Raw genomic sequence first — 23405 nt, forward strand, 5'->3', positions numbered from 1 at the left:
CTTTGTGCAAAAAAAAATTATAAATTTTCCTTAGAATGCTCATTATAAAAAATTTTCAATCCAAATTATATTGTACCTTCTATGTGCTTTTCAGCTTCTTGTAATTTGAATCAATGTTGTTCTTTCAAAATATGTATAGATATGTATAATATTAAGCAAGGTCATAAATCTCAGAAAGAAAGTCTTTATGTTCTCAGATGGATCATATACATTATACATATTTATAAACTTTGTAATAGACATTTATATTATAATTTTTAGATATATACATATATATATATATTAGAATTTCTAATATACATATTATAAAATGCTACTGAAGTTTCTGCAGTACAAAACAGAGTAAAGAACATTGACCAGAGAATCAACAATGTTTTTCTCAACCCATCTGTAAACATAAGCAAGCTCCACAGCATCTCTGCATTTCACAGAGCTATAGAGAGTGGCTAAGTGGTTAAAGTCAATGGAGTATGTTAAATCTGAAAAGTGTACTGTGGGTCACATATTGAATGTTTGAGTCTTAGTACTATTTTGGAAGTAATCTTAGAGGTAGAGTCTAGTTAGAGGAAGTAGTTCAGTGGAGATTGGGTTTATTGGTATATTGTCCTTGGCTACTTTATAGGAACCTCTCTCTCTGTTTCCTAGCCCACTGTTATACAGATTCTTGTGCTCTCCCCAGCATGGTGAGATGAACCATCTAAACTATAAAACAAAGTAAATCCTTCCTCCTTTTACCCTACTATGTGTAGTATTTTGTCGCAATGATACAAAAAGAGACAAACAGACAAACCCTCAGGGTCTGGGTTTTCTAGACTGGTTCTTGTTTGCATTTTGTTTTCTTCCAAAAACTGCAGAAATTGTGGTGATGTGAAGTGTTAAGACTGATTTGAGAATTTAATGTATGTAAAAGACTAATATCAATGTAAATGGGTCCATTTCTTCTCTAAGCACAACAACTTTGGCTCTGGGTTTCCCATGTGTCCACCATTCTTGCAGTCTTCACATCACAATTCACTCTCTGTGCTGTGTGGGCATATTCACTCCAACCTTAATTCTACTGCTTTCTTGAATGTGACAACTCAAGGAGTAAAGAAATTGCATGGTACCCGGCAGTGGTGGCACACGCCTTTAATCCCAGCATGCAGGAGGCAGAGGCAGGCAGATCTCTGTGAGTTCTAGGCCAGCCTGGGCTACAGAGTGAGTTCAAGGATAGGCAGAGGAACCATGTCTTGAAGAAGAAGAAGAAAAAAAAAAAAAAGAAGAAAAGAAATAGGATGGTAACAACCTGAGTGTAAATACAGAGGATTTTTTGTTTTTGTTTTTGTTTTTGTTTTTTTCCCCCTCATTCTGATGGCAAGCTGCTTGATTTATTCACACATTTTTCTCTGGTGTCTTCAAAGCATCTTTCCATCAACCTAGGTCTCATTAAAGAAAATTTAATAACATGAAATAATTTTTGATGGTTCCAACTTAAGGGACAGAGATGCACAGGTGTCTTACAGGCAGAGACTAAGGGCTCCTTAAAAAGCCTCCAGAGGCCAGGTGGTGGTGGCACACGCTTTTAATCCCAGCACCTGGGAGGCAGAATCAAGGCAAATCTCTGTGAGTTTGAGGCCAGCCTGGTTTATAGAGCGAGATCCAAGACAGGCACCAAAACCACACAGAGAAACCCTGTCTCAAAAAACAAACAAACTAACTAAACAAAACAAAAAGTCTCCAGGACGCACAGGGACACCTCACAAGTAATTATCCAGCTACAGCCTTATATTGGTGCTGAGGTTGCTGAAACTCTGTCCTGCTTGGCATTGACAATTTAGCAAAGATATTCTGAGAAAAATAAAGAAAAGCTACACTAACAATCAGAAGTAAGATTTTGAGTGCTATACTTCATAAAGCAAAATAAAATTTATTTTGGCTCTGTAACTGAAAGTTTTCCTGTGTCCTGCCTGGCCCACTGGTGGTTGTGACAAATCTCTCCCACTCGCGTCCCCCACGTGAACACACAGAGGTTTATATTAATTAAAACCGCTTGGCCATTAGCTCAGGCCTACTACTGACTAGCTCTTACACTTAAACTCAGCCCATTTCTGTTCATCTATATGTCACCACGTGTTCCATGGCTTTACCTGCATGCTACTACATGCTGATCCCTGGACAGCAGGCTGGCATCTCCTGATTCAGCCTTCCTTTTCCCAGAATTCTCCTTGTCTGCTTATCCCACATATACGTCCTGCCTGGCTACTGGCCAATCAGCATTTTATTTATCAGCCAATCAGAGAAACACATTCACAGCATATGGAACATCTCACAGCATGGTTCTTCTGTATTTTAAAATATTTTTCAATGAACTTACATTACTTTAAAACTCTTTTTGAAATGAGGTGACAGAGAAGAGCAGGAAGTGTGACTACAAAATCCAATTGCTTTTGAAGTTTTATTATGATATAGCATCAAGGGACAGCTTGTCATAGTACTTATTTCCAAGCCCTTAGATTCTTTCCATGCTTTAATGAGTTATTGTATATCATGAAGAAATTTTAAACCCATACAGAAATACCAGTTGTGGGATCATTTGATGGCATAATGCTGAGAAGCCCAGCATAACCAAACACAACTGTCACCCTACTTTGTCATTTTTTCTAAGCAACTTCCACTTTCTTAAGTCTTATTTTAAAAGCCACCCCCAATCCAGGAAAAAGTTAAGGATAGGATAAGCCCTACTAATGCTTGATTGTATGTGGAAGGTGAGCTGGACTCCACATTCTGCCATTTTACTTTCAAGAAAAGGGAAAGAGCAAAGTAAAATAGTGACCCATATCTGTATTACTTATACAGATCATACATGACCTTATTTTCATGAGTGTCAGGTAACTGTGTCACAGTACGATCTTCTAATAAATTATTAGCCTATTGTACTAACAAAACTTACACGTGAAATATAATTTCCTAGGATTCTCAGTGTCCACTTTCATACTGCCCAATATAAAGCAAATGGCTGATGCTTGTAGCCCATCCTTCCCCATACCCATGGATGGAGATATTGGTTCCCTGCTTCTGAAAATTAAAGTGGTGGTTTTATCTACCAAGTCTAGTTCCCTGTTGCTAATGACAGTGTGTCATCATTTCACTGGAAATGTAAGACCTGACAAAAATATGAAAGCTTCATAGTATAATTCTGTAAAGACTCTCCTCTTTCAGACTTCAGGTTTTACTTGTGCATTCTAGATCTAAGCTCTAACAAATTCCTTGATACTGATGTTACCCTAAATCCATGGTTCATGCCCTAGCAGTTAGAACTCTAGAATGTTACTGTAAGTGGGAATAGGGTAATTACACAGAGGAGTAAGTTCAAATGTCATCACACTAATCTGAGCCTTAATAATTGCACTAGCCTGCCACAACCAAATGCTACATGGTAATTAGCTCAGAGGTTCACTTCCTCACAGTTGAAAGATTCAAGCCCAAGATCAATATTGGCTCCTTCTGAGTGTGCATCATCTCCTACTTTGAGTTAATCATCTTGTCTCTGTTACTCCACACCATTTCTTCTCTTCCTGAATTGGTCATGCTCTCCTAAGACCAATGGTCACATTGAATAAAAGCCTACTCTGAGGACACACTTTAATGAAATTTCAACTCTCAGCTATAAATACAATTACAGTCTAGGATTCTAAGGATTATAACTTCAACTATGAATTTAGGGGTGTGGTGTCCATTCTAATCTGTAATACTGGTGTTAAGGAATTTGCTAGAGCTCAGATCTGGACTCTGTGAGTAACTAAACCTCAGCTCCAAAATAGCTCATTTTAGAATTATGCCATCTTTTGCTTTTACCTATAATTTTTATATCTCTTTTAAAAATGCTTAAACAGTACATTTTATTCTTGGAGCTTACCTTTGTGCAGTGATGTGGAAAATCTATTGACATGTTAATCTACTAATGTTTCAAGTTCTGCTGAACATTTAATTTTAAAAATGTGAGGGGGCTGAGCCAGAGGTCTGATTTTGGCTGCTTGGGAAGCTACTTTTTGACTTTCTACTTGACTTTATTCTCCTCCCACATGATGACTGGCCCAGGTCCCTGCTCCCATCAGACAATGTGAAGCTTTAGTGCAATTGCTGGGAGCTGAAAGGTCCCAGTTCATTTTTATTACAAATATATTAGCTTGAGATTTCCCTATAAAATGAAGATTAACTGATTCAGTCATCTCAAACAAGTCAAAGATTTTCTAGATGTGTCTGACACTTTCTAAAGTTGGAAATAGCCTTGAAGAGAAAGAAATAGCATTGCAGAGAGAACTAATCTATAAAGTTAGCTGTTGTATCACTGAGAGAGTGCAAGAAGGAACCAGAAAAAGTACATATATATCCCTAATAGTCATGTGTATTTTTCTCAAAATGATGCTGACAGTAACTGATCTATAAAAAAACATATATAAATAGAAAACTTGGGGTTGGGGAGATGGCTCAGTGATTAACAGCACTTGAAATGTAAGCATAAGGACTAGAGTTGGGATCCCGAGAACCTACATAAATTTTAAGCAGTAATAAAACCCTAACTGTAATGGTAACATTACAGTTGAGATATGGAGATAATGGTGAGATATGGAGATAGTCGATTTCCAGAGTAAGCTGGTTAGTTAGAACAGCCAAATCAGCAAGTTGTCTGTACAGTGAGACACTGACACTATATATATATATGGAAGAGAGTTAAAGAAGAAAACATTTGATGTCTATTTCTATCCTCTACTTGCATACACACATACACACATACTTGCATATGCATATATAAAAGAAAGAAAGACCCTGAGTCTTAACTCACAAATTCTGGATTATATCTTCAAGTCTTACCATGTGTTTCTTGCATGGCCTTGAGCAAATTTCTCACCTTCTTTGAGATTCTCTTCCATGTTCATTCAGTCTAAAATAATGAACAAATAGGCCAGGATTTTAACAATCAGCCCAACCCCAAAGTTAGGCTAAATTTGAACTTTTGAACCACCAGTTTGGTGATTCTAAAATTTTGATTTGGAGGTTTTCAAATCAATACATAACTCTTCATTTGTGAAATCAGAGCAAGTGTATTGGGAAACTACTATAAATTTTTAACAATCAAAACTGTGTTATTTACCATTATTAACATACTTCAAGGAGTCTACCTATATCTTTTAAATGAAAAAAATAATAATAAAATGTGGTAAGTAAGGTAGTTAGTAATATGAACAAAATGTTATAATGACAAAAAAAATGCATTAATTCTACATAACAGTCCAGAGAGATCTCATCGGTGGGCCTTCAAGGATGATTACATTTTCCCAAAATAACCAGAAAAGAGAACAGAACTGGTCATCAGTAGATATGGTAGATCTGAGCAAAGACTTCCAGGTCTCTATCTTAATTCTAATTTAAATGGGATTGTGGGTGAGCACATCTACCATAGAAGTTTAGATTTTCAGGAGACCTGTCACAACAAACGTAGAACATATCCCATCATTCCCACCTCTGCTACCACTTACCAACTATAACCACACTATGTGCTCTGTGCTTTAAGAAAGACTGTCTCATTCATTTTTGCACATGAAGCACCCTGTATCAGAGCCATATTAGAATACTGTATACATTTGATTAAGTTATAAATTACAGCATATAGTAAGTGGTAGCTGAATTTCTATTAAGGCTTTATTTCTTCTTTCAAACTTTCCCTGGAAGAAATTTTATAATTAAAAGCTATTCCTGTAATATACCAAGAAAAATAGCATTTATAACCAGCTTATTAATATCATATTCATGAGATGTACTACAGACATAGTTTTTATTTCAGCACTCCTAAATGAATTATGCTACATAATCCTGTTAAGCTATGCAGAATATTTGCCATTACAATCAAAGAGTGTAGGCCCACATACAAGTTTTTTACTAATCTCTCCTATTCAAAGTGGGTGTATTTCTTCCCAAGGTGCTCTGCTCCAGCACACACCTTTCTCCTCAATTTTCTAGGCATTCAGCTATGGCTCCAAGTTGTAGGAGAGGAAGATGGCAAAAATTTTGCCCTGCTAGTGTGAAGACATGAGTTACCAGCTCCCATGTAAAATGTTGGTTCAGGAGAAACATGGACCTGTAACCTTGGTCCTGGAGGTGGGTAGAGACAAGTCGAATCTGGGGATGCTGGCCAGTCATTATTTTGTGACTTAGAATGTATAAATGTTGACATGCATACCTGTCTTTGGGTGCCAAAAAAGTAGCTGTAGTTGGTAAAACTAGATTTTCATCCAATCTTCCCATCTAGTGGCAATCCAATCCTTATTAATTGACAACAAAGGAATACAAAAGTGATCATCAACACTTCAGTAAGATAATCTTGGAGCCCTTTCAAATTATATGTGCATTTAGGATTAAATAATTTTAAAATAATACTGATAGTGAGATAAATAAAAACCATTGAAGAAGAATATAGAGCTTTCTCATTATAAATAAAGAGGATGAAGACTTGGTGTAAAGTACAATCTTATTACCCACAAAATTCAAATGACTGAAAATGTGAAATTCTGTTGTACAATTTACTAGGCATTTAACAAATATCTTGAAGAAGTCAAGCAATAATGATAATAAAAAAGAAATAAAATACAGTATGAAGGGAGAGGAAAAAGCAAAAAGGGAAAATGATTCCAGAACTTTGTACCTAGGTTTTATGAAAAATTTTCTCGCCATAAACAAGAATTGTCATGATTATTAAAAGAAAATTGATCCTCGTATTTCAGTCACCACTGGTTTGGTTGTAACTGTATTGTCACCCCCTGCCTACCATGTCTGCTGATGAAGAGATGGGAAACAGCAGACAAATGCAGAGAGCAAATGACAGGCAATAGTTATGATCAAGGTAAGGTTGTTCATGCAACTGAAGGGGAAGAATCAGAATGAACACTTTCTGGAACCCTTTAAAAATAATATTTTAATTATAAATATAAATTTTCTTTGTACAGCCAATTTCCTACTAGTCTTATTATCCAAAGAAGAAAAAGCAGGTAATAGACGTGTATGTTTTATCATTGCATTTCCACCATGTTGTACCCAAAAGACATTGCAAAAAAAAAAGAGAATGAGTCAATGAATGAATGATAGTGCTCCCTACGGATATAGCTTTGACAGTCTTATAAAAACATATATCCTTTATTGCCTTTTACCATGCATCCTTGGGTCATTATCAGTGGTTTAGGAATATCTGAATGAGCATTCATGATACTATGATATTAACATGTAACAGATTCTAAACACATAACAGCATAATTGCATGGGTGGGAGAAGTTTGATCAATTTAAAAGCTCATGGGGTTATGCTATCTTGGGCTTTTAAGAAATACCCAGGATATGGAATCCACTACCGATTCCATGCTGAAGCCAGGAGTGAGGCTTCTAACTAACACCTTTTCAGCCAAAAAATGAAGTTTTGGCAAGCTCAGGTTCTCTTGGTCAAAGCTGAACAAAGAAAGACTGCTGTTTCAAGCATTTTATAATAAATTATAAGAATGGATCACAGAAGTACATTTATTGGAAAGCATTTTGAAGAGAAAGCTCTTTGAAAAACATTTTTTTGGCAAAAATCACCACAAGCTATTCTAGTCTTTGTTATTATAAAGCCCACAGAGAAAATTTCTAAAGCTGTAAATATAAGTAAACACTGCTTAAACAACAACAAAATAAAAACCATGTTTGATGAGATACAAGGCCAATGAAGGTCAGTTTCCAGGAATATAAATGAGTATTTTGCAGCATTAAAATCATCACAAAGCAGTGAATCAAGAATCTACAAATATTAAGTTTTTGTTAATATTACTTTACATCTTTTTGGACAGGTGCTCCAATCTTCATACCAAACAGTCCATTATATGTTAACTGAGAATGAACTGCAGGCCTTGGGGTAGAGCTCACTGGTAGAACATTTGTTTTGCATTCATGAGGCCTTAGGTTACAAAAAGGGGAAATGTGATCTGTGGCTTAATGTTGAAATAACTAGATAGGAAATTATGCAAGAAGTCAAAACAAGAGTTCACTGGGTAGAGGTCATTGGGATTGTGTCTTTCTGTATAAGAAACGTCTAGATTTTCCTATTGTAAGCTTAGTAGCTATTTAAAGGTAGGGAGATTGTAAGTCTTGGTAATCTCCTCTGGTCACTAGCAATGGTTTGTAGTACCTAAGAATGAGTGAAAATGACAATTAAAAAGAGGAATGGTATCTCCAGTTTCTGAAACATCATCTGACTTGAAAACACCTGTAAAGAGCTATAAGTCATGGCCTAGTGATTGAAATAATGAACTAGAAAATGCCTCTCAATAAACAATATGCTATAAAAATACACCCTTAGATTTCATGCAGAATAATATATACGTTTTTTTCTAATGTCTGAAGTGTTTGATTTCATTTTTAAAGGACAGTGCAAGGTTCAAGGCAAATACTCTGTAAATATAAATACTTCTAAATATTTTCTGCCTAACTCAATGATATTACATAAAAGATTTATCTATGGTAATAAGAGCTTTCTAGAAAGCTTATGGGTATTATAGTCTGCCTCTCTACTTTTATTATACAAGTTGTTTTTTGGGAAAAAGAGGTATTGCACACCAAATGTGAAATTTCCACTCCTTGGGGGAGTCTTGATCTTCATACTGAATAGAGGAAAAACCCACAAAACACCAATATCAGGGGCATGATGCCAGGTTCCAAGGTTGTCAATATGGGCAAAGTAGTATTAAGGTTCGAAAATTCACAAGTTTCTAGCAAGAAAGAAAACAGCCATAGAACCATACAAATATGATGCGATCAAAAAATTTATGTTACTCCCACAACATAGGGATTATTACATGAAAATCTTTGCCAATGTGGAGTTATGAGTTATTGGTCAGATAAACTCCAGAGGTCTCCTAAACAGTACACACTATTGTTAATGACCTTGTTTGCCCATGATAACTATCTGCTAAGATTCTATTGCTGAAAAAATGGTATACTTTGGCTTCATTACATCTCACACTAGCCGGAATTCTCTCTTCCTGCAGGCTAGATTTAATAGTGCTGGAAGGTGCTATATACAAATTAATAGTTTTATCCAATGCCATACCCTGTATGCTTCAATCTCAATCTGCCAGGCAAAATGTACCCAATAGTGCTATATATAGTGGAATGACCATCATGAGTAACTAAATACCTTTTTATTGAATTTGGGGACTATTCAACAGGATGGAATTCATGACTTGTACCTTAATCTTTGTCAAAAGCCCATAACTGGAAACACCATAATTCCAAAGGCAGAACCTGCTATTCATATTTTGCTAAGTACCAATGTTGTCAAAGTGTTTTCTAAATATTTATGTTTATACACATAGACCTGGGATGGTATCAGTCTTTATTAAAAAATGTTCTTCTTGTATTGGACAACAGTCAGTAGATATACACTTAACTGGTCAAATTACTAAGTATAAAAGACTGTGTGCTCATTCCTAAATGTGACAACTATATTAACCCCACCACCACCAAGGCTAGAGGAACATCATAGAAGAGGAGGCAGAAAGATAGCCAGATGATAGGAATTTTATAAAATTCTGTCCCCTAGGCATGATTTAGTCATCACATTCATGATCTCAGCAACAGTTGTGGTTACCTGTACAAGATCAAATCATCCAAAAACTCCTACATATAGATGGGATGCATTTGATCCAGACCCCACCTTTTACTCAGGAGCTAGTTGCAGTTTATAGTTTGGAAAAGATAATCACTCACATTTTCGGATGTAGCCACTGGAAGGAGCACAGATAGACATATTATTATTATTATTATTATTATTATTATTATTATTATTATTATTTATTACTATTATTATTATTGCCAAAAAATAAATTAAGAAAGTATGAAATTCTGTAAATTTTGAGGGACAGAATGAATAAAGTAGTTTTATTAGGTAAATAGTGTCTATTTCATCAAAAGTCATAGTGCTGTTGTAGTCCCTGAGCCAGAGAATCCTGGTCTAAGCACTTACCAGTCAATAGACCTAACAGGCAAAAGGAGAACATTCCCTACATTGCAAAATGTTATACCATACAGTGTTAAAATGAGCAATGAAATATAAGATGAGAAAATTTATAAGACCAGAGAGCACTACAGTTTTGGGAAACATTTTTTATTGAATTTTAAAAGTTGAAAATATAAGGGTAACAATAATATTAAAGCAATTAAGCACAATAGTGTTAGCAAGAAGGAAGAATCAACACAACATGATGAGGATGAGGCTAGAAGAGAACAGTCAGGAATGTTTGCATCCACACAGAAATGAATGGGGCCAATTCATAATGTCCATTGCAAACAGAGAAAAGGGGCTGAAGAGATGCTCTTAACAGCAGTTAAGAACACTGGCTGCTCTTCCAGAGGAGATGGGTTTAGTTCCCAGCACCATGTATTGGTTCAAAAATTATCTATAACTCTAGGCCTAGGGGATACAACACCCTCCTCTGTTCTCCATGGGCACCAGTCAGACATATGGAACACAGTCATACATGTAGACAAAGCAGTTGTACTCATAAAACAATAAAATGCTTTAAATTTAAATATTTAGTATAAAAGTTCTAATTTCTCTCTCATGAATATAGGTTATTCTTGTGTTCTGTGGATTCTGTGTTTATATATATTCCTGTTCACTAAAATTTATTTTTACCCTTAAATTAATACTTGTGTTTTCTCATTCACTAACACACATACAGTTTAGAATTTCACCTCTGAGACTGAGCAATGTCTCATTATGCTTTCTTGTAGCACTTACACTGTACTCATAGATCTTGTGTGATAATTACACATTTTTAGGAGGGCTGGTTTGTTTTGCCTTGCTTTTTATTGGTAGCTTTGCTGTTTAAAATGGCCCAAACTCTTATCAGGTTTGTCTAAGTACAAGAAGACTATGATGCTCCTCATGCAGTAGACTGGTTTTGTTAAGGCATGAATCATAGAGTTACTGACCATGACTTTAATATTAACAGATTCATACTGTGTATTAAACAAAATCCAGTCATTTAAGAAAAATGTGACCAAGGGCTTATAGGAACCTAATCCTGTATCTCCTGAGGCATTTACTAACTCACTGTAGGTGACTTAAGAAGCTACAAACACCACAAATATTAAGAATTCTTTGTGCTCTAGTGACATTGCAGAGAGCAGTTAATGGAAGCTAGGCAGAAAGTGGCTGAAAAGAGATGAAAGAAATTAATATTTGCTACCATTTGCATATATCAGAACAACATGATCAAAGTCCAAACTAGAACTCCTCTTTCTCACATAAAATTTGCTCAGAATCATAGAAAATATGATATTTGTGACATAATCCAGCCATATATCCTCAGGCTACTTTCTTTGCATCATCTTTCTTGGAAAAATTCAAGTAATATGTTTACAAATGGATAAAATAAAAATCCATGGGGCTAGAGAGATGACACAACAATTAAATACGCTGGCTACTCTTCCAGAGGAGTCAGGTTCAGTTCCCAGCACCATTTGGTGGCTCACAACATTCATAATTCCAGTTCTAAGGGATCCAATGCATTGTTTTGTTCTCCATGGGCACCAGATGAGCATATGGTGTGCAGACATACATATAGATAAAACACTCATATTCAAAAGATAAAATAATAATTTAAATACTTAACACTAAAGCTCTAATTCCTGTGTCTCTACATGAATAATTATATGTGAATTAATTCTCACCTCCTCTCTCTATCAATAGTGAACCAGAAGGGATGCACTTAACTCACTGAGTCAACAACTGTCTACAGATGAAATTTTAGTTCCGTCAAGTCTTGAGCTTTGAAAACTTCATTAGAGACCCCCATCAAGGTAGTAGTGATGGAATATTAAACATGTAAACACATGGTTTGAAAGATCCCCAATATACTTAAGGAAGATTCAACTTACAAGGTTTTAAAAAAGATCAGTTATAACCATCCATGAAGGAATGGAGTGAAACAATACAGAAAATAAATAAATAAAAGGAACCAGACGTTTACACATATACATAATTTTGAATTCAATGTCCTTTCCTTTTTTTTTTTATCATGGCTTTGGAGACATATAGTCATTGAACCCCATTCAATAATATCACAGATTCGAAAACATGAACCATACAGTTCTGATTTTTTTTTCCACATAGACTAGAGGAAACACATGACGCAAACCGAGGACAATAAATCCTGAACCTCCCCACTATTCACCATTAAGTATGAAAGTTTATGTTTGCATAATGCTGTTGATTACAGGATAGCAGGCACTGCTGTCCTGTGAACAATTCCTGGAGAGTAAAGGAATCTGTACATTAGAGCCAGGCAAAGATATCAGTTCCTTACTATCTCTACACATTTTACCCACACTTCTAGATCTGCATCCAAGGTTGGATAGATAGTTCAGTGTTCTAGAGCACTGTTTCTCTTGAAAAGTGAATGGTTTATATTCCTGGCACCTAGATGGTGACTCACAACCATTTGTAAGTCCATTTTTTAGGAAATCTTATGCTCTCTTCTGACTTTCATAGGCACAAGATATACTGGTGATAAACATACAAACATGCAGGCAAATAGTTAAGCACAAACAATAAAATAAAATAAATTCATTTAAAAAAGTCTTTTCTCAGTTTAGTTCTATGCCTGTAACTTAAGACTTGATTTTCTCTCCTGAAAAGCAAGTATGGTTTTTAGTGACTAAGCATGGTTAACATAGCTAGGTTATTTAAGATAACAGTCTCATAAAAAGTCAGTAAATGGTTGTCATTGAGAGCTGAGAGACATGTTCCTAATTAATAATAAGCCTCACTCATGTTCAAGTCTTGACTTCAACATGACTCAAATCACCTTTGATCATGGCCTTAAACTGCATGCACATTACATCTTTATCCTTGAAGTATTTTCTGTAAATTCTGCCAAAAGATAAAGTCATCTGTTCTCTATCCCATTGTCTCCTGATTTTAATGATATGTGTTACATTTTCAACTGTTCAGAATCCAATAAACTAAAACATAAATAGCATTGTCATCTATGTAAGTCAGGCACAACCACTTACAATGAAGATATGATGATTCTCTCCACCTTCAGTCACAACTCTCAGGATACTTCCTATCCTGACCAGACCTCCATAACTTCACCCTTTACTGCTAGGTTCTGTGGAGGATTGATTGATAAATAAAACACTGATTGGTCAGTAGCCAGGCAGGAAGTATAGGCGGGACTAAGAGAGAGAAAAATTTGGGAGAACAGTAAGGTGGGGGTTGGGGGAACATTGCAACAGCTGCCAGGACAAGAAAGATGTAAGGAGCCAGTAAGCCACAAGCCACGTGGCAATGTATAGATTAATAGAAATGGGCTAAATATAAGAGTAAGAGCTAGACAATGGTAGGCATGAGCTAATGGCCAAGCAGTTTAAATAATATAAGCGTCTGTGTGTTTATTTTATAAGTGGGCTGTGGGATGAACAGGGCTTGGCAGGGGCTGGAGAGAAGGTCTCCATCTACATAGGAGTGGCTTTATTGGAGGAAGTGTGTCACTCTGGGGGTGGGCTTTGAGGTCTCTTTTACTCAAGCTACTGCCAGTGTCAGTCAACTTCTTGTTGCCTGCAAGATGTTGGACCCTCAGCTATGTCTGTCTGCATGCCACCATGATAATGGACTGAACCTCTGAAACTGTAAGCAAGCCCCCCATCCATATAAATGTTTTACTTCATAAGGGTTGCCAAGGTCATGATCTCTTTTTAGAGCAATAATAACCTTAACTAGGACACAGGTATTAGTAGAAATGTTAAAGAATGAGAAAATAAATGTTTTCTATTTTACAAAGAGATGTGTTTATATGTATACAGAATCCATTTCTCAAAGAATTCTTTAGCATTTGGAAATTCTGACCAGATATCCAGTAAGGCTTAATATAACAATTTGAACAAATTGCCATTTAATTGTGAATTGAATAGCTTCAAAGCTTCAGCTTAATTGCTCTACTGGGAGTTTAGAGCCTTCATTTTGAAGAATAGAAAGTTAAAGAGGAAATAAAATTTTAAAAAATGGATGTATAAGCATCACTTTTAAAGCTCTGGTGTTTTAGTCATGGTATCCATGATATAATCCTAGACATATTTCTATGGACAGTGAGAAGATATAGGTGAATAGGGAGGATGGTACAGCAGACAAACATGAAACAAAGGTAAGGATTGAATTCCATGCTAGTTCTATGTAAATCTTATGTGTATATCTGTGTCAACTGAGAATAACAGTAAACTGTGGTGGTTTGAATAAGAATGGCCCCCATAAACTCATACATTTGAATACTTAGTCACCAAGGAATGGCACTATTTGAGAAGGACTGGGAGATATGGCCTTGTTGGACTAGGTGTGGCCTTGTTAGAGGAAATATGTCACTGGAAGTGAGCTTGGAGGTTTCAACATTCACAGTGGGGCCCTGTTTACTTTTCTCTCTGCCTACAGATCAGACAGTAGCTTTTAGCTACTGTCCCAGCTCCCGCCTGCATGCTGTCATGCTCCTTATTGTGCTAATAATGGATGGACTAAATCTCTGAAACTGTAAGCAAGCCCCTAATTAAATTCTTTCTCTTATAAAATTTGCCTTGGTCACAGTATCTTTTCAAGCAATACAACAATGACTAAAACAAACACCAAAATAGCGTTTCATCCTAGGTTCTGTTGTTCATTCATTTGAGACAAGGTCTTATACAGCCTAGGCATATGCTCAAGTAAGCCAGAGTACATCCACATGTTGGGCTATTTCACAGTAATTTAGCACGAAGAGGAATGTTAGTAACATTAAAAAAAAAAAATGATAGGTAAAGAAAGTGTGTACTCCTTTTTTTTTTTTTTTTTGGATTATCAAGACGGTTTCTCTGTATAGCTTTGTGCCTTTCCTTGAACTCACGTTGAAGACCAGGCTGGCCTTGAACTCACAGAGATCCACCTGTGTGCTGGGATTATAGGTGTGAGCCACAACTGCCCAGCAATAACTGTTTTTTTTTTATCTTTGCATATGTATTTAGTAAAGACATTATAAATTCACATAGCATAGCATTTATATTACTCCTATATTCAATATATTCAAACACTAAAATAATTATGTTGATTGTTATATTACTTCTGTATTTATATCTATTTCTTATTTCTAAAATTTTTTGAAATTTTTATAATGTAGCATTATAATTTTTGTTTTTCCTTTTATTAAAAATGAATTTTTTCTCACATAATATCCTGATTATGGTTTCCACTCAAAGTTCCTCCCTATTTACCCTCCCATCCAAACCCACTTTTTTCTTTCTCATTAAAAAAGAAGTCTTCTAAATGTTAATAATATAATATAAAATAATATAAAATGATGAAGCAAAACTAACATATTGGAATTGGACAAACAGAAAGGAGCCCAAGAGAATGCACAAGAAACATAGGTACATTTTTTCACACACAAAGAAATCCCATAAAAACACAAAAGTGTAAGCTACAATACTTGCCTTTGTAAAACCCACACATCATGATCAAAAGAACCAAAATTCCAACACAGTTCAGGGAGGAGTTCATCAGCTCTCACCCCTGAGGAGCTATTGGAATTTGGCAGCTATTGTGGGAGAGGGAACTGTTATTCTTTGGCGTGTAGTCATTGATAAGATGCCCATGCTCCAGTTGATAGCCACACACTCAAACATGTATAGTTAATACTAACTAAGCTCAGAAGAGGTGCCATAAGCTTGCAATCTCAGCATTTGAGAGTCAAGACAAGAGGATTGGGAGTTCAAGGCCAGCCTGGATGTATGGTATGACCCTATCTCAAAAACAAAAACAAAAAAGAAAGAAAGAAAGAAAGAAAGAAAGAAAGAAAGAAAGAAAGAAAGAAAGAAAGAAAGAAAGAAGGAAGGAAGGAAGGAAGGAAGGAAGGAAGGAAGGAAAGAAAGAAAGAAAGGAGAGAAGGAAGGAAGGAAGGAAAGAAAGAAGGAAGGAAGGGAGAGAGGAAGGAAAGATGAAAGAAAGAGAGAGAAAGAAAGAAAGAAAGAAAGAAAAGAAGGAAGGAAGGAAGGAAGGAAGGAAGGAAGGGAGAGAGGAAGGAAAGATGAAAGAAAGAGAGAGAGAGAAAGAAAGAAAGAAAGAAAAGAAAAAAGGAAGGAAGGAAGAAAAGAAAGAAGAAAGAAGAAAGAAAAAAGAAATCCTTCAAGAATGTGGTTTGAAAAGCACAAAACTTATACACTAAATGCACTAAAGGTGAAAGAGTCCATTTCTAAGAATCAGAGGACAATACTAAAAGCTTGACAGTTCCCCAACTTTCCTAATTATCATCATCAAAATCCAACCTGGTTCTCTTGAAGAAATTGGAAAGCTGATCCTCAATTTTATATGGTACCCAAAATAGAAAATAAAATCATGAAAAATGAAGAAATGCCTTTTGTGATTTCAGAATGTACTAAAAAGCTACAATCATCATGGTAGTAGAGTGTTTGCCCATGTCTAGTCAGATAGAAACCCAGAACGGATCTGATACCTGAAATAACACTAAACTTCGTGATCAATTGATTTTCAGTAAGAAAGACATTGGACACTTACTTCACATCATATATGAAAATTAATTCCAAATGTAACAAAAACAATTGTAAGAACTCAAAATTCAAAACACCTAAAATAAATCATAAATGTAATTCTATATGACAGTTGACTAGTTTCTTTCATATGACACCAGAAAAGTTGGCAACAGGTGAAAACAGATACTATATTTTATCACAGCCACAGGAAGTGTGACAATGAGCATGATGGTTGATGGTAACTGAAATCAGATGACCTTCACAAAACACTGGGAAGGAGACACTATTCTTTCCCCCAGTTTGGAGAGACTAGAAAGCAAGACTAGAGATGCAAAGACATCTGCCCAATATTATGTAGGACAATTGAGCAGTAAAAGTAAAACCCACCCAAGTCTGTTGAATCCTTGTTACAAGCAGCCATAATGTCCAGAGTCCAACAATACATTTGCTGGCAGAAAAATAGGCAGACAAAGGAAACTGGTGCAGGGATAGGTGATCACAGAAGAGGGAGCAGAGAAAACCTTGATGAAGCCTTCCCCCAAATAGTCAAGCTTGGTTGCCAGGGTTAGAGTATGGGCTATTTTCCCAATCCTTTCATGCATCTGCTTGTGCTCCCATGTCTCCTGTTGTCTTAAGCTTACTTGTTTCTTCAGTCTGGGTCCCCACAAGAGCTCGGCCTATGCAGAGTAGGTTTTAATGAGTTTGTAACTATGTAACTAGCTGCCTCACACATTCTAAGGTCAACTTGTTTCATAGCCTGGTTCAAGGATAATGCCTAGACACCCCTTTTCCTTGACTTTAAGTATGGAGGCCTATCCTGGGATCATTTTAAATTCCAGTTCTTGGTAAAAGACTAATTTTCCCCCATGCACATATTTGTAACAGCTTTGGCAATGTGCTAACTGACATCCCTATCCTTCAAAAATGTGTATAAGCAGTTGCTATTCAAGTATGATCATATTAAAAGTCTATTGAAGCTAGAGCCTCTGTCTCAGCCATGGAAAAGAACATCAAATTTGTTTAATGGTTCTTCTGATTAAATTTGTTGCAGACAGACACAAGACAGAATTAAATCAGTAGTAGCATTACAGACAACATTAGAACCATCAAGAAACTGAATCTATAAATGTCACTTTAGGATGAGGAAGTAAGACAAGTACTTTGTCTCTTAATAGATTAATTGGGGTAAACAAAACATCATGTTCAAAGTTTGTAGGATTAGAAAGTTGTGTTTTCCAAAGGCCTGTAGAAATTAGCCAGAGACATTATGATGAGAATTACAGCATGATGATTGTCTAGGCAAGAGAATTAAGCTACTACTGGCTCTGATTTCAATTGGGAACAAAACTGACTAAATCACACTGAGCTAAGTGTCCTATAGGCCTGCTGGCACTGGCTGAAAATCTACACTCTGCCATTTCCTCCAAGGCAGCTGATGGAGAGAGAAGGGGCAGGGACAAGAGCAAGGAGTGTGTCAACTGCAAAGAAATTTGGATTCAAAGAAGTTTGGATCAGGAAGTTAGGCTACTCTACCTTCTTGGTACCTGGGGGGAATTCCAACATCATAACTCCAAGCCAGACCAACAGCAAATATAAGATATTCTAATTTTTATTGTAAACAGCTATTGAGGATCACTAACCACTGTGCAAGAATCCAAGAGCGGAGTTTTTCTGCTTCCACCAAAATCATATTGTAATGGCAGTCACCTATTCCAGACAACACCTATAAGGAATTATGAGAGGCTTGGCTCTGATTTTAGGCAGGAAATTTACACTAAAATTGAACAGGATATATTTTTGAGTGGGAGAAAGAGGATATGGTAATTTTAGTCCCTCCTGTATGGCCAGAGATTTCTGCTTAGTCTGACAAATTAAATTTCATTTTGGACTTTTAAAATATTGCTCCTGGAATGAACTGTCACTTAAATATTAGGAGTAAAATTCCACAATGGTCTGATTATTCAGAAACATTAAAGAATTATTGAAATACCAGCACAGTGGGTTAAGTGGACCACCCCTGCCTTCCCTGTAGGTATGTGGAGGGAATAGATATTCTGCCTCCTGAGCCTTAACCATTCAAGTCACTGAATAAGTAGCAGGTACTTGTTCCTCACTCTTACAAACTCTATATCTGAAACTCCTCTCAGTGAAGCTCCGCTTTAACTTCTGATGTCTAAGTGCTGATAATTACCCAGTAACACAAAAAGAATTGGCTCAAGTCAATGCAAATCATAACACAAAACACCACCATTCCATTATTATGAGATCTCTATGTAAAGAGGTGTGGGTAGTTCTGTTTTCCTGTTTGCCATAATTCACTAATATTGCAGGAAGGACCATCAAATTAGACTAAGTCTCATCCACAAAGAAGGCAGGTATTGGGGTGCTTGTTTGTTGAAATAGCCTAATGCCTTGGTTTAATGCATCATTTTCCTTTCTAAGAAATTAAAGCATTTTCATAGAAAGAGTCTTTCTAAGGATTCTCTCCTATCATTTTATCTTTATCAATACTTGTGAAAATTGTTAACAGTTCAGTGAGTGTTTGAAAAATGCTCAACATTGGGTTAAGAATTGCTTTGCATGGACTATTCTGCTTTCACAACTACAGAACAAAGCAACTCAGCTGGTCATGAAGCTAGTGAGTGGCAAAGTTAGAATCCCAATGCTTAGCACTAAACCAAATGAATTCATTACCAAGTCTTTCAGAGGGCTTTCTATCCATATTTCTTGGTCCAAGTTTTCCTCTCAGCACATTGTACATCATGTTCTACAGTATATATTTTGACCTCACAGTTGTTTTATGGAGTCTCCATCATAGTCTCCCACATTTGTTGATTTCATCTTGGATTGTATATAATCATTCTTATGACCCAATCCTTCAGGAAAATTATCCCAACTCACAAATCCTCTGTGTCAATCCCATGGAGGACATCCCATTTCTGTTCTCATGTATATATATTTCCATGTTGATATTTTAGATAAGTGTTTTCTTCTTCCATATAATAACAATTATCTCCCCATCTCAAAATCATATTCCAAGATTCTTCTTAAACTTCCTCCAAAAACAAAAACAACAAAACAAAACAACAACAACAACAACAACAAAAACATGCTACTACACTTACCAGTTCTATTACCCAGTGGGGACTCATGCCTACATTCTTATAAGAAAAAAAAAAAATGCTTACTCCAGGAGAAAGACTACAGTGCTTGGAATCTAAATGGGTGATGAAATCTTAATATATATCATATATGCAGCCCATATAGTCCTTACGTAATATTCATTTATAAATATATAGTTCTAGATACAAATAATTTTATGTACCCACAAAATTTGCAAGCCATAAAATGCTCTATGGGGTCTATAGATCGTGTCTATTATTTAACTGGTTTATTTACATGTAATTTGTTTTATCAATCAGATCTAGATTACCTAGCTCTTCTATTAGTATACCTCTTGGGTACTAGTACAGTGTTGTAAACACTAAAGAGTGTCCATCAAATACTACAACAAATATTTCCAAGCGTCCTTAGAGAAAAACCTTTATTCTGTATTATATACCAGAAAAATGTGAAGGTTGAAGAAATGAACCCTGTGACTGACCAGGTACCTGGTCATTTGTAGATATAGATCTCTAGTTCTCATTTGAACATTTTATACCAGGCTATACTTCCAGGTTGATGCCTTAGTGAATTGGAATTCATTTTTTTAAACTAATGACATTCAGAAAATACACTTATAATTTGTGGATGGCACCCAGTGAATGGAGTTTCAACTTTATTTGCAGAGTTTCTCTGAAATTCAAAACAGCCTTGACAACCTGAAGATGTAGGCAGACAAACAGTATCACTGAAAAGATCACAAATGAGTAAGAAGGCAAAGTCTAATGTATTCTCCACTCAAAGTCTACTAAGAAAAACATTTAAGTGAAAACACTGAAATTTAAGATGTGGTCTACAATCTTTTTATGCTAATAAATATTACTGAGATTTCTCTGAGTCCATCTCAACCTTAAGATTCCTCATTTTGGAGAGCATAAGAATATGATAAGAGTTGGAGAGAATACCAAAGTCTCTGAAGGTATTAGTAAAATATTACCTGTGATCAATTCACAGCACAAGGGGATGCAATAGCATCCATCACTATACAAAGTAAAGATGCTACAACCCTCTCTTTCCCTCTAAATATTTACTCATTTCTTTAGGTACAGGCTGAAAATTTCCTCCAGTGTCTAATCTGAAATCTTGTTCTGTTCTTTCATTGAAAAAAAAAGAAATGATAAAAAATGTCTTTTTGGATACATGTATCTGCTTCTTAACCAAGAGTCTTGGATGGCCCAGGAGTTAGCTGCTGAATAGACCTGACAAGTAGATTCACTGGAAAGGCTGGGGGAGATGAGGTGTTTAAAAGTCATTAAGCTCAGCCAGGTAGTGGTGCACACCTTTAATCCCAGCACTGGGGAGACAGAGCCAGGAGGATCTCTGTGAATTTGAGGCCAGCCTGGGCTACGAAATGAGTTCCAGGAAAGGTGCAAAGCTACACATAGAAACCCTGTCTCAAAAAACAAAAACAAAACAAAAAAAATCATTAAGCTCATGTGATAAAAAAAAATATCCTGAGATTAATGGGAACATGCAACTATCCACTGAGAGGCAAGGACTGGAGACTAAAAACTATTATGTTCTCATTGCAATTATAAATGGAGGACAGAATGGACAGCTGTACTTCCCATAAGCCAGTGTACTGGAAGAATTTATCATGGTCCTCATAAAAGTCATTCAGTGTGAAGAGCCTATCATGTTGCAGACATAGATTAGTAGGACAATAGAGAGGATTTGAATGCTTGCTCTACTATGAAGGAAAGGAGACTTGTTAGTAAGAACCAAGATTGTGTGGCAATACACAGAGTATGCAATGAGCTAGCCTGGTGGCAACAAAGAAGGAGCTATGGGGCCTTTTGAGTCACCATGAGTTGATGTTGATAATACATAGAAAGCATTCTGCTGATGCCAAATCATATGATGCTGTATTAAGGGAGGGATTTCACACAGTTGGTTAACAGAATAATATATCATGTTCCTAGCCCTGCATCTGTTGTTGATTGACAAGCTTCATGCTGAGGGAAAGTTCATTTCAGAAAAGATATGATCAGGTATACTTAGAATGACAATTCTTCCTCTTCATCGCAAACTTTTTTTGCAGAGAAGAGCTCTTCTTTGATAGTAGTTGAGTTAGTGGGAATATCCATCTCTAAATTCCACTGCATTACTCTAATGAAGAGCAAGAAGGGAGCCCAGATTTAGAATACTACAGTTCCAGAATCCATCCAGGATCACCTATGAGGTGGCAGGGAATCAGCTAGTGGGACTTCATGTGGGTGCTTTGAAGGCAGTGCTGACCATGATTATCACAGTCCCATCTCCCAATTGCTTCCATTTCAGCAAGATTAAAAAAGTACAAGGTGAGAATTTACTTGTATCCATCAGAGATGGAAATCATGTAAACTGTAGCCCCATTCAGAATGGTTATAAAGGCATTGGGTCTGGGAAGAGCATTGTGCTCTACTTCAGTTAGACTATGCATACACAGCACTTTCATTTGTTTTGATGGAGAATGGTTTCCTTCTAAAGATGCAAATATTACAATAAACTAGTTTGTATTTTCCATGTGCATAACAGCAGTAAATGAGGTAAAGCTGCTTTCAGAGCAGAGATGGCCAAAGAGATCTACTTCTTAAAGACAAATTTGTAAATGCAGTTTGTTGTTTTTTTTTTTTTTTGGCTTTTCAAGACAGGGTTTCTCTGTGTAGCTTTGGGCCTTTCCTGGAACTCAGTTGGAGACCAGGCTGGCCTCGAACTCACAGAGATCTGCCTGGCTCTGCCTCCCGAGTGCTGGGATTAAAGGCGTGTGCCACCACCGCCCCGCAGTTTTTTGTATTTGTATACAAAATTAAAAAGAAAAAAATTGAATCCTGAATAACTCTGGGATGGTGTTAAAACAGCTATAGAGTTGTTTTCTCTGTAGTTGGTTAGTAGCTATGAGCAAGGACACAGATGAGGCCTCCTTTTTCTTATTTTATTCAAGCTATGAAGAGATCCATCTGATGCCTCTTTGAAAGTAAATTACATGTTTTATTGATTTTCATAACTCAATAGGAAGAAATTACCAGAATTCAATTGTGTTTATTATATTTAAAATCTAACAGTCTCAAATATGAGATACTAATGTTCAGAAAAACAAGCTTAAATATGTTCAACACTTTTTCTGTGCTATTTAGTGTACTTTCTGGAATCTAATTGTTTAATTTTGGAATGAGGTTGCAATTTCTGGTTTATTCTTTGAAAATTGTACACATGTATATGTTACATTTTGATCATATCCACCCCTCAGTCCTTGCCTTCAACCCTACCACAGAGCCCCATCATGTCTCTCTCCCAAATTCTATAATATCCTCCTTCTATAATTATTTATTTATTTATACTTGTAACCTATTGAGTCCAATTAGGTTACAATTTCTTATTTCCTTTTCTCTCATTTAACACGGATTTTTGACACCAATTTATATTATAGCAAATACAATTTGATGCAGTAAGACCATTTGCTCCTCTTCTATTAACATTTGGCTGTTCAGTTGGAAATGACTGATAATTGAAGCTTAATTGTTACCTAGTGTGCATTGGGTAGTGACCTCTGCTAGAACATATAGCTTGACTATACTCAGTGGGGAAGGCTGTGTGGTCAGCCACTGTATTACCAGAAGTTTCCAGGCTTACAGAATGAAATAGATTTTGTGTGTTTCTGAGCTCCACAAGCTTAGAGCAAGACCCCAT

At 36.2% G+C, this 23405-nt stretch overlaps 1 protein-coding gene across 3 annotated transcripts in view; it reads right to left on the minus strand.

Annotated features, from left to right (window-relative positions):
* Positions 1 to 23405, minus strand: part of Fgf14 (fibroblast growth factor 14) — a 691414-nt gene that overhangs the window by 456000 nt on the left and 212009 nt on the right. Inside the window, exon 2 of one of the 3 annotated variants that reach the window (XM_036199906.1) lies at positions 4852 to 4921. The exons of the other annotated variants lie outside the window; for them this stretch is intronic. Within the exon in view, the coding sequence (XP_036055799.1) occupies positions 4852 to 4867 (16 nt within the window). The 5' untranslated portion in view covers positions 4868 to 4921. The remainder of the gene's footprint in view (positions 1 to 4851; positions 4922 to 23405) is intronic. 3 annotated transcript variants of the gene reach the window in all.

This window comes from Onychomys torridus, chromosome 9 (genome assembly GCF_903995425.1).
Source record: "Onychomys torridus chromosome 9, mOncTor1.1, whole genome shotgun sequence".
NCBI lineage: Eukaryota > Metazoa > Chordata > Mammalia > Rodentia > Cricetidae > Onychomys > Onychomys torridus.